Below are 13020 nucleotides of genomic sequence, written 5' to 3' on the forward strand. Positions count from 1 at the left end.
AAGCTTTACATGTGTACCTTCGTGTAAATTATTGATTCATTCAGTATTCATCGTCCACTGGAGGATGTTTACACCAAACCCAGAAGGGAACAGAGAAGAATAATGTGACACAGGAAAAACTCGTTCAAAAAAGCTAAAGCAGTTAACATACTTCCATTCAGGTTTGTATATTACGCCTGCGAGATATCGAGGTGGGTGCACACTAGGGTGAGGCTTATTTTTCAAAAGTTCTCAAAACCAAAAATTCGTGTGTTCTACTGAATTCAAATTACATTAAAAGAGAAACCTCAAAATCTGATCCAAAAATATTAACATTTAGAGGTGGCGCAAGCGTCTTGAAGTTGAATTTTCAGGTTATAAAAAATGACGCTCAGTGAAGTACACATGACTTTGTTATTTTTCAACCGATTTTAAAACTTTTAGCATCAATACATTCAAAATTAAATTTGTGAAAACTTTGTTGAACACCAAATTTGTATAAAATCAAAACAAGTTTTAGTTTAAAGTAATTTATTCCAAATTTTCCCTCATTTTACTAAAAATTTCAACTTTGTTTGACCATAACTTCATGATTACTCAACCGATTCCAAATCTTTTTACATGCTTTTTAAGCTAATTCAATTGTTTTCAAACCTTTTATACATCACATTTCACTAAAAAAATGTCTTGACCAAGTTATTCAGCAAAAACTGCACAAAAACATGATTTTTTTTACGAAAAATGCCAGTGTTTCAAATTTTCGCCAGTTTAATATTATCTCTAAAGCTGAAACTGATTTTTCTCATTTGTTAAACCTTCGGGAAGGACTTTGCAACAATTTTTAAATAATTGTTCAACAAAATTATGTTTGCATATGTTAAAAAATATATGCACTATTCAACTCGTAATTAATTCAAGATGCTTTATATATTTTAGTTTTATAGAAAAAATGCAATTTCCGGCAAAAAAAACTTGAATAATCCAAAGAAATTTGATTTTTTCATTAAAAACCCAAAAACATGGTTTTTGTTGAATACCCAAGTCAAAATTATTTTTAAGAAAAATGTGTTCTATGAACAGTTTAAAATCAACTGAATTTGCTTCAAACATGTAAAAAGATTCGGAATCGATTGAGTTTCAATGAAGTTATTGTCGAACAAAGTTGAAATTTTTAGTAAAATGAGGAAAAATTTGGATAAAAGTATTTTTAACTAAGAAAAGTTTTGATTTTAGACAAATTCGATGTTTTACAAAGTTTTCATAATTTTAATTTGAAAGATAATGCTGCTAAAAGTTTCAAAATCGGTTGAAAAATACCAAAGTTATATTTACTTCACCGAACGTCATTTTTTATAACTTGAAAATTCACCTTCAAGATGCCTGCGCCACCTCTAAATATCAATATTTTTGGCTCAGATTTTGAGGTTTCTCTTTTATTGTGATTTGAGTTCAGTAGAGCACACGAATTTTAGGGTTTGAGAACTTTTGAAAAATAAGCCGCACCCTAGTGCACACGAAACGGGAATCGAATCCTAGTTGCATAATAATAAGCTATGCCATGCTCGAAACGTGGAATGCCAACCCCAGACAAGCAGCCCACAATCTAGGTACAACAAGTCTACGAACCTGATATTCGCTGAAGTTGCTGCTCCGATAGACGTCTCCGCCATCGCCATTCTCGAACAGCCGATCTACACTGGAGGTCATCATTTTGCCGCTCGTTGGCTTAATCCCGGTCAAGTGGAAACTGGCAAAACTCGAACGGGACATGGGAAACGATTCGTTTGGTGCTTTGGGATCTGAAACGGGAAAAATGTAGACTTAAAAGGCGCGCGCACTGGAGTCCTACTGACCTTTTGCGGTCGCGGGAATCGCAAGATGCGATTAATATAAGATAAAGTGCCCCATGCACGGTACTTACTGAGACAGGTTGATACGGCGTCCAGCGAGGGCAGCAGCGACCGGGTCATGATGTCCGCTGCACTGCGGGGCCGCGTAAATGGCATCACAGAATGGGGGAACGTTTTCGGTTTGATCGGAGTGATGAGCATATGTTCAGTCCATGAGGTTTCGAGTGAAGGTTTTTCCAGTCTTTCCACGTCCACGTTGAGCGTCTTCTGCTCGAATGGAACCGAGAATGTTTCCGCCGGAATGCTTTGCAACCAACTGAGTAACGATAGGTCGGAGTCGGTGAATCCTGTGGTTTTGAATGATATTTAAAAAATCGTTAGGTGTCTCGTTTTTCCAAAACTTGAATGATGAAAAATTCTTCGTGTCTTATAGTGATCAAAGAGCTTAAATTGCGAAATGTAGGTAACCGACGGTTACTTAAACGTCTGAAGTTACCCTAACCCTGCTTTGCCCTAACTGCATAGGCGTAAAATTTGTATTTTTGTCCATTTTGAGTTGATCTTGATATGTGACGTTTGTATTTAATTTTATTTCCAAAGTTTATTCACCGCATGACTTTATCATAATAAGCATTTTATTGGGTTTTGTATTTGTATTTTATAATAGTTCTTGTAGTTAGAAAGCAAACATGATGGATTGACCTTTTGTCAAAAATATCACATTATGCATTGAGGGTTAAAAATTATCCATAACTTTGACACGAACTCAATTATCCATTTAGATTTATATGAAAGATATGAAACCAACGAATGAAACCCTAGACATTTTTTGTAAGTATGGCCACTCTGGACACAAGGGCAACCGAAACCTGTTTCAGAAGGAACTGGTACACATAGTTCATATGCATGACAGTTCGCATTTCATAATTTTTCATTCCGATTTACAAGAGGCTCCCTAGGTAAATATGATTTTGCCGGATGTGGTCGGAAAAATCTGGAACCGGTTCCGGTAGGATATGATGAGGACATTTTCAGACCATCACATAGTCCCATTATGCGACAGCTCAAAGTTCATGATTTTTCATCCAGATCTAAATAGACACTATGCCAAATACCGAACATGAAATTCTTTTTTTTTTTGTTTCTGGCATTAAGTCCCAACCGGAACTGAGCCTGATTCTCAGCTTAGTGTTCCTATGGAAATTTTACAGTAATTTGCTGAGAACTATCTTCGTGAATTATCTTCGTGTGTATATCGTGTGGCAGGTACGAAGATACTTTATGCTATGGGAAGTCGGGAAAATTCCCCACCTGAAAAGATTTCGACCGATGGAATTCGAAGCCATGTTCCTCAGCTTGGTCTTGCTAAAAAGATGCGTCAATGAGTCCTCTTGTGGTGTAGGGGTAACGCACCCTATCTAGTGAACAGCGAGTCGTGAGTTCGATTTTCACCGAGAAAATGTGTAACTGTTTTCGCAAATTTCACATCAATTTGTCCATTTAATCCAATTGCAAAGCATATGTAATGTTTAGTTTTTCGGTATTCGATAGTAGTTAAAACTTCTACTCGGCTGGTAAGCCGTAAACCACAAATCATAATTAAAAAAGTGATAATATAGCAATTTCAGCATCATTCGACAAGCCATTATCCATGTTTTGAACCTATAAGTAAGTTGACGTTTTATGGCTGACAAATAAGAACTTTATACTGCAAACGCAATTTTGGGAGCAGCTCAAATAATACCACAGTTAACCCTTCAGAAGTTCCTTCAGGAAAATCTCTAGAGAAATCTTCGAAGGAATTCCTGGAGAAATCTCAGAAAGTGTCTTTGGAGAAATTTCTGGAAATATATCGAGTGAAATACTTGGATTCCTTCAAGTAATTCTTCCAATATATATCCAGCAATGCCTATATATCCAGAGTGGCTATTCCTCAGATTTCTCCAGGGATTCCTTCGAAAATTGTTCAAGGGATTTTACTAGAAATTCGTCCGAGTAATCTACAGCAATCTCCGCAGCGATTTTTTCCGGGGATATCAACAAAGATTTCTCCGGGAAGAACTTTTGATCACTATGATTTTTGAGACCGATAGGACCCATGAATACCTTCAGCAATTTCTCCAAGAATTCAACTAGGAGTGCCTGCAGGGATTTCTCCATGGATTATTGCAGGTATTTCTGCTGACATTTTGCAAGAAATTTCAACAAGAATGCCTCCAGTGAATCTTTCATAGATTCCTCAAGTATTTTTTTACTGGGAGTCCTCCAGGAATTTCTCCAAGGATTCTTCTAAAAATCCTTCCTGATATTCCTACAGGAATTCTAAATTAACGTGTATATTACGCTGTTCGGTAATCCAATCCGCATGATTATTAAATTAATTAGCTCATTACACGTGGTAAGGATGGATACATTATGGGGGAAATTATGGAAAAATTCCACGTGCTCGGCTGGGATTCGAACCCAAGACTCTTGTATGCTAGACGAGCGCTTTACCAACTAAGCTACCGAGCCAGCAGCGCGTGTGTAGTATATATGAGATGGATGGATGTGGGTTATGAAAAGTTTCTTCGTGATTTGTGGGGATTTGAATTCGAAACTTGTAACCATCTAAGCTATCGGGTCACCAAGTGGCTCGGTAGCTTAGATGGTAAAGCGCTCGTCTAGCATACAAGAGTCCTGGGTTCGAATCCCAGCTGAGCAAGTGGATTTGTTTTTATAATTTCCCCCATAATTTATCCATCTTTACCACACGTACTGAGTTAATTGATTCATTTTATCCTGATATTCTTTCAGAGATTCCTCCAGAGGCTCATTCAAGGATTCATCCAGGAAAAACTCTATAGGGATCCTTGCAGAGATGTCTCCAAGTCATTTTCCAGGGGTTACACTAAGAAAAACCTCTTCAAGGATTACTCCAGATATTTCATCAGAAATTCCTTCATGGATTCCTCCAAAGATGCATGCAGGGATATCCACAGGTAGTCCTTTTCAAGGCTCTATGGATTCCTCCAGGGATCGCTACAGGAGTTCCATCAAGAAATTCTCCTGGGATTCCACCAGGAATTCCTCCAGGGATTCTACAAGAAATTATTTCACGTTTTTTTAGAAATATTCCTCAAAGAATTCTTCCTGGAAAATTACGACGTGAATTATTCCAAGGAAATCTTTAAGGGAATCCTCAAGAATTTCTTTAGAGATTTCTTTTGATCTTCTGAAAATTCCTCCGAGATTCCTTCAAGAATGTTTCTAGCAATTCGCCCAAAGATTTACTATGGAATCATTCTTCAGGAATTTTACCAGTCAATGAGTCTCTAAGAATTTCTCCATGGATTACATTAGGTAAATCTCTACCTAGATTCCTCTAGGAAAATACCTTCAGATATTTCTCCATTGATATTTTCGATGATTACACGCAGAAAATTCTTGCACGATTGACATAACTTTTCCGATAGTTGCTTTAACATGCCTGGATACAATTGTTACAAGCATATTATCGGTGCTTCTAAACTGACAGTATGGTTTGCCCAATCGTTTTTGCTTTTGTTTCTGTCTTCCATCACATGAATATTTCAATTATATTATTGTTGAATCAGCTTTCCGCACATTATTACCTTGAAATGTTATAAGCTGTACCGCAAAAAACCACTGATTACCAACAAGCAATGTTGGAGTAGATAATAAGTTGATGCATTCTCACTCTCAATATAGGGGTTTGAGTTCCTGCTCCTGCTTTTGTCGCATTTTTGCAATGTCGATAAAGAAGATTCGTGCCGGTTTTGCCAACACAATATCAACAATAATACCATTGTCATGATTGTATATTAATATTGAGTCAATCATATCTATGGTTGATGCAATTATTTTGTGTAGTTGAACCAATCATACCAAATAGTTAAACCAACTATAGATATTGTTGAATCAATTTTAATGTATGGTTGACTGAAATTCAATGTAAAATATGATTGATCCACCAGCAAATACGATTGACTGGACAATTCTTTTTTCTCCGTGTATCCAAGCATTTCTCCAGAAATACATCTGCAGGGATTTCTCTTGGAATTCCTCCTGCATAATCTTCACAGTGATTCTTCCAGAGATTTCTCCAAGGATTACTCCAAGAATTTTTCCAAAGATTCCTCCTAAGATGTTTCCAGGGATTCCTTCAGCAATTTGCTTAGGGAATCCTTCAAAAATCCCGTAATTAATTTTCCCAGGTATCCTTCCATTGATTCATTCAGCAATTTACCCAGGAAATCTTTCAGAGATTCCCATAGGAATTTCTCCAGAGACTCCTCCAGGGACTCTTCCAGGAAAATCCCTACTCTTGCTCCAAAGATTTACCTGGTAATTTCCTTTCTCGGGGATACGACTGTGATGATTATGTTGTAGGTTATGGCCTTCAGTCTATTATGCTCAAAAACGGATTTTACGTTTTCATCCGACGTTTCGGACACATTTATTGTGCCTTTTTCAAGGAGTTAACTGTGTTCCGTTTTCTCGTTAACATGCCCACAGCATAGGCAGCATAAGTCAACATACAGAATTTTGCCCGTTCTGGTCTTAACACGGGCGTAGAATCCGAAAAAACGATCCGGGTCGCAGAACTACGATAAAGTTGCCTGTTTATCGCCACAGTTAACTCCTTGAAAAAGGCACAATAAATGTGTCCGAAACGTCGGATGAAAACGTAAAATCCGTTTTTGAGCATAATAGACTGAAGGCCATAACCTACAACACCTGGTAATTTCTTCATGAATTTCTCCACAAAAATCTCTAGAAGGGTTCCTCTAAAAATTGTTCCAGAAATTTCTTCAGGGATTTTTCCAGAGATTTTCTCGGATATTCATCCAGAGACTCCTGCGATATTTTTTTGGATTTCCCAAAAAAGCTTCCAGGGATTAGGCAAGAATTTCTCAAGAGATTCTTATAGAGATTCTTCTAGAGATTACTCTAAAGATTCTTTCAAGTGATACTACAAAAATTTCTTCATATTCTTTTCTAGAGGGGATCATCCAAAGATCCCTACGGGTTACACTAAGGATTTCTTCAATCTTTTCTAGAGGTTCCTCCAAGTATGGCTCAAAGAATTTCTACAGCAATTCCTTCTGAAATTTATCCAGAGGCTTTTTAAAAATTTATTCGGTAAAGGAGTTCCTCGAGCAATTCCTGAGAAAAATCTTGGAGGAATCTTTGGAAGCACTCTTAGGGTAATTTCTGACAAAATCCTTGGAGGAATTCATGAGGGAATCTCATTCAGTTGAAAAGAGGCTGTATAAACCGTATTTTAGCTGAATAAGCTGTTATGCAGCTGCCAACGTTACTTGGGTTGTACCTGAATTTTCGGAGGCCTATAATAAATCTCTGGAAATATTTCTCGGAGAATTCCTGGAAGATTACTTAGAAAAATCTTAGAAGTAATTCATGTAGTAATTCTCTTGGAGATATACCTGGGAGAATTCTTGGAGCAAAATTGTGCAGTAATTTCTTGTAAAATCCCTGGAGGAATCTCTGAAAAAATCTCGGGAATAATTCCTGACGAATCTCGAGAGGTATACCTGGGTAAATTTTTGCAAGCATACTTGAAGGAATTCCTGCCAAAATTACTAAAAACAAGTAACATGAGCAATTCTTTAAGATCCCTGGAAGATTTCCAAGCCAAAACCGATAGCTGTCCATAAAAAAATGTAAAAGTTCGCATAGGAATACTAAAGTGAGAAGCAGGCTCTGTTGTGGTTGGAACGTAACGCCAGAAACGAGAAGGAGAATTTTATGTTTGGAATTTGGCATGGTGTCAATTTAGATCTGGATGGAAAATCATGATTTTTGAGCTGTCTCATGATGGGACTATATGATGATCTGAAAATGTCTTCATCGCACCCTACCGGAACCGGTTCCAGAATTTTCCGACCACATCCGGCAAAATCAAATTGTAGGTACCCTTGGTGCTCTTGTAAATCGGAATGAAAAATCATGAAAAATTTGAACCGTCGTGCAAAACGTACATATGAACTTCTGGATACGATATGTACCAGTTCCTTTTGGAGCAGATTCCAGGTGAGATTGTGTCCAGAGTGGCTAAACTTACAACAAATGCTCAAGATTCCATTCGCTGGTTTCATATCATTCTTTTGAGAGTGTTTCAGAGTCATGCGTCATTTTTGAACCTCAATATGTCACTTTTTGTAGCGTGACTCCTAGAGGTCGCTGAAAGCTTCTTTTAGCATGAAAATGTTCCTTTTTTTAAAGGTAAGGAAAATTCAGATTTTTATCTCCTTTCTCTAGCTAAAACTGACCCCAAAGCACAAGGAAGGTTAAGGAGGCAGAATCCAGAATCCAGAACCAATTTCAGAATTTTCAAAGGCAGTCATTTTATCCAAATTAGTATCGAATATATTTCTATTTTAAATAGAATTTCTTCTAAATTTTCGATAATGACGATGATTACGTTGACGAATTTTTTAACGTTAACCTGAACAAAACCAAAACATACAGTGTCGGACAAAAAAATGCACTAAACCATCATCCTAAATCAATTTGGGAAATAAATGTGATGTAGCTTATTTTTTATTCTAGTAAAAAATAATTATCAGTAGAAACATCTAAAGGTAACAACTGATTTAGGGTAATCAAAACTAATGTTTGTTAATCCATTCTAAGCGTGTATTTGAAAACTATGCGGACAAAAAAAGAGCACCAAGTTTTTTGTAGTTTATTTTTTGTTAGACTTCGGTTGCAAAAATTTGTTTTTCTGGCGGTGTTGTTCAAAACTACTTGTTATGAAGAAACATGAAGCGATGGGCGCTTGGCCATCGTTCGGATCAAGGAGTCTGGAATAACGAATCGTCAAATCGCTGAAGAATTTGATGTGTCTAACACAACCGTAGGCAAAATTTGTCGAGCATATTCTCAGTCTAAATAAACGGAGAGAAAACCACACACTAAGCTCTTACGGTGAATTTCACCGTAATCTCAACAGCTGAACAGTTCGGTGAAATAAATCACCGTAATTCCGTCGAAATTTTACGGATTACGGTGATTTTTCACGGAATACTGTAAAAATTTACCGTACTCCGTTAATTTATTTCACCGAACTGTTCAGCTGTTGAGATTTTACAGGAATCCGTAAAATAATTTAAGTGTGCAGGAAGCAATCGTCCTCGAAAATCGATCGAAGAAGACGAAATAGCAATGATCCGAATTGTTAAGAATCGCGTTCGACGTTCGACGCTGTCTACGCTATGGGAAACTGTTTGTCCGTTGACCAGCGAGAAAGCCACTGATATCACAAAAGAACCGGAAGGCCCGGCTGACTTTTCCAGACGGTTCCAACATAAGTCGAAGTCCGACTGGCAACAAGTACTGTGGCCTGATGAAAGCAAACTCAATTTGCACAATCAAAAGGACAACGATATAATCCGAGATATCAACTGCCAAACTTGGCGGTGGGAGTGTCATGGTTTGGGGTAAATATATGGAAATGTGAAATTTTGCATTGCTATTCAAAAGATCCTTTTTATTAAGATGTCGTACCGGTCCCATACGTCGAATTCAAGGCACAATGATTGCTGCGGTGTATAAGGACCTGTTGAAGATCACTATGCTTCCATTGCAACTAAAACGATGACCCCCGGACCTTAATCCGATAGATAGATCACTTATTGGAGGAACTCGAGCGTCGAATTCGTGTTCGAACATACAGAAATCCGGACGATCTAGTGGCAGGTCTCGAGCAAGAATGATCTAAAATACCGATTGATCGACTTATTACTTCGATCAATTCTATGCCAGTCCGATTCACAGCAGTCATCAAATCAAATTACTACGCAACTATTAGTACTTAGTTAGTATTAGCTTTATTTTGTAAGGAAAATGAATTGAATTACCTTGAATTATTGAAGATCTATGAAAATTTTCAGGTCGGTGCATGTTTACAACAGTTTGATTAAGTTTTATGTCAAACAAGCGACAAGACCAACACTATTTTTGCATATCATTATTTACCTCGCAATGGCATTTAGCAAATACTTTATCACATATTTTCGTTATATTTTTCTTTATCAATAAATTATTAAAGTTGAAAGTTAAGAACAGGTTTTGTGCATTTTTATTGTCCGATACTGTATATTATAAGTGAGTAGTGTTTGATCTTTTGATCGCGAAGCTTGATCTTGCAGGTCGAACGATTACTATTTCAGCGGATTTGAATAATTTCGCAAACCCGGTTAGGCATAAATATATCATGGATCCCATTACCAACCATGGGGCCCAGATAGCCGTAGCGGTAAACGCGCAGCTATTCAGCATGACCATGCTGAGGGTCGTGGGTTCGAATCCCGCTGGTCGAGGATCTTTTCGTAAAGGAAATTTTCTCGATTCCCAGGGCATAGAGTATCATCGTACCTGCCACACGATAAACACATGCAAAAATGGTCAATCGGCAAAGAAAGTTCTCAGTTAATAACTGTGGAAGTGATCATAAGAAAACTAATCTGAGAATCAGGCTTTGTCCCAGTTGGGACGTAACGCCAGAAAGAAGAAGAACCAACCATGGGTGACTCACTGATCCCTTCTTTCAATGACAGCTGTGGAGATGCAGAGGTATACTCTGTATTTAGTAACAATGGTTCTCTGGTTAACATTCCTTCCCGTAAGGACGTAGTTGTATACTATCGAAACATATTCCAAGTGTCTATGCAAACATTGCTCTCTAAGAGAATATTATTTTACAAGATAGCTCTGTTACTAGGGGTGTGCATTGCTGGGAAATCTACTCTTATTCATAATAATTTAATTCTAGTTCAACAAAAGAATGTATTTGAAACAAAACTCACCTATCGATCCATCCAGCACCCTCGAAAAATTGATTTTATGTGCAGCGGCATCCGCTGCACCAGTTGCCTTAACCTGACAGTAATTAACACACGATTCGTACAATATACCCTTAATTAGCAGCTGCACCAGCCGATCATTCTTCGCAAACACCGATTGAGTCGCCCCGGCTTTCTTATCGCCAGGCAAAAACTTCTCCACTAGTGGGAATATCTCCCGAAAACATTGCACTCGCGCCTTGCTCGGGTTCCAGTCCCGATACTGCATGTGGTCACCGAGTTTCGGTAGGGTCAACAGCAAACACAGTGCTGAGTATTCTTCTTTGGTGGGGCAGAGTTTTTCCAGCTCACCGAGCACTTGGACCACCTCCTCGACTGCTCCTTCCACGTTATTGATCAGAGGTGGCCCTCCAAGTCCACCAGCTTCCGACTTTATACACAACAGTTCGATGTACTTGTGCCGAAGGATGGTGTACTTGAACTGCTTCATATCAAAGTTCTGCAGCGCTTCCAATGGCTGAATGAACTCCACCACATCATCCCACTGACCGTCGAGTATGAGCTGCCGCAGAAAGAGCACATCGTCCGAGTACTGGCCATTGATGACACCCGTTTCGCGCTCCAGCGACAGTTGAGAAATGTGCAACTCGCGGTTGTTCAGAAACTCCAAAGCCAACCGTACAATGTCCTCCTCCCGAAGCGACAATCTTGCCGGTGACATTTTCTCACATTAATAACCGTGCTGGCGGCCCGCGGCCAGTTTGCCAAAGATCCGCGCGATCTGCAATGGGAAAATGAAAAAAAAAAAACAGACTTTTAACAAAGGGTGGTAAAACGACGAGGATTGCGTTGGAAGTGCAATTTGTGCATGTTGTCATATCTTCTGGGCGGTATATCGTAAAATATCTTCAAAGGCTGTTGTTTAATCAGTTTATATACTTTTTATAGACGGTGTAGGGCTGGTAGCGACTTTAAAATAGTAGTGTCCTGAACATATGAACTTAAGAAAAAAAAAAAAGAACCAAACAAAAAACAGAAGTTTCAAAATTATCCGACCCGAATTTTATCTTAGAATATTTTAAAGAGCTTTAGATACTTTATCGTGACATTACGACAAGTATTAGAATAACCGGAAAATCGACGTGAAACTCTTAGAGGAATCTCTCAATGTTTCCGAAAAAAATAACGCCCTAAAAGAATATAGTTAAAAATCTGGAACGAATCCTTACGGATTTTCTTAGAATAACCTCTATAAGAACCATCCATCCATCAAATAGAGGCTTGCATCAATATAGTGACTAATCTCTAAACAGAGATCTACCAGTCCTAATAACATTGTGAATATTCATTTCTCATTGCTTGTTTGCCAAACAATAAGCGCGAATCCAGTCCATCTACGATGATAACTTTCCTTTTCAGCTCACTAATTTCACGGGCAGTATACTGAACTTCACTTTCGATTTTTTCCCCTCTCGGTTGAACGATTGCCATAAGTGGTCCATACAAATATTTGGCTATGCATGCATACTTCAAGTACCTTCCATTTTTTTTCGGGGAGCAAGACGAGTTGAATGAATTCGATCATTACCGTTGCTGGATGCAATCAGCGGAAAATGGAAAGCAAAAGTCACAGTGCCCGCGATCTCCCACGGAGTGGTCATCAAAATTCATGCCCCACGTGCTCTGCCAGATGGAGCACGTGATAGCGAGCAATACCGACGGCGATAATTGTGCCAGATGAAAAGCAGCAACATGTGCCAACTGTTGAATTGCTGATTGTTTGTGGCTACAAATCAACTCGTCCAAAAGAAAGAAACCAAGAAAACCCTTCTCGCGTACAATAGAATAAGAAAGCATAAATAACCGCTTAATCTGTTTGATGTTGTTTCCTAAGAGAATTACGAATGGTGTTACAGCGCACTAATCTCATTTTCCATCTTGAGGGATACCATAAGCGTTCACACCAGCCGCCTACAAATCGATAAATTCCTTTTTAGTAATTCAGCAGAAGGGTCGTGGATTTTGTTCTTGTCTGGTAGAAGGGAAGAATATAAGTTTTTTCATTGTTGAAATGGAAGGCATTTTATCCAGTATGTGAACAGTAATCATTCGATTTTTGTACCAATGATGAATGGAAGCTGAAGGTTTACGCACATCAAGCATTCAGCCACAGAAAGACAAGTCTATGTAGGATAAAAAAAAGATAACTCCCATAAAAACATCTCTTCACTATAAGGTACATTATAAAACGATTTTGAATTGTTTTCTGTCAAACAAATCTGAGTATTTGTGAGGCCCATAAGGATTGATCATATAGAATCTATGACATAAGGTCGAAAGCCAAAACGGTAAAAGGGTAA

General features: G+C 38.2%; 1 protein-coding gene across 5 annotated transcripts in view; it reads right to left on the reverse strand.

Annotated features, from left to right (window-relative positions):
- The window catches only part of LOC5566042 (WD repeat-containing protein 47), a 330929-nt gene that overhangs the window by 228081 nt on the left and 89828 nt on the right, over positions 1–13020 (reverse strand). For all 5 annotated transcript variants that reach the window (XM_021842875.1, XM_021842872.1, XM_021842874.1 and 2 more), the window contains 3 exons: positions 10664–11441; positions 1901–2176; positions 1606–1778 (listed from right to left, as the gene is read on the reverse strand). In XM_021842875.1, the coding sequence (XP_021698567.1) occupies positions 1606–1778; positions 1901–2176; positions 10664–11381 (1167 nt within the window). In that variant the 5' untranslated portion in view covers positions 11382–11441. The remainder of the gene's footprint in view (positions 1–1605; positions 1779–1900; positions 2177–10663; positions 11442–13020) is intronic.

The sequence above is a fragment of the Aedes aegypti genome, chromosome 2 (genome assembly GCF_002204515.2).
Source record: "Aedes aegypti strain LVP_AGWG chromosome 2, AaegL5.0 Primary Assembly, whole genome shotgun sequence".
Taxonomy (NCBI): domain Eukaryota; kingdom Metazoa; phylum Arthropoda; class Insecta; order Diptera; family Culicidae; genus Aedes; species Aedes aegypti.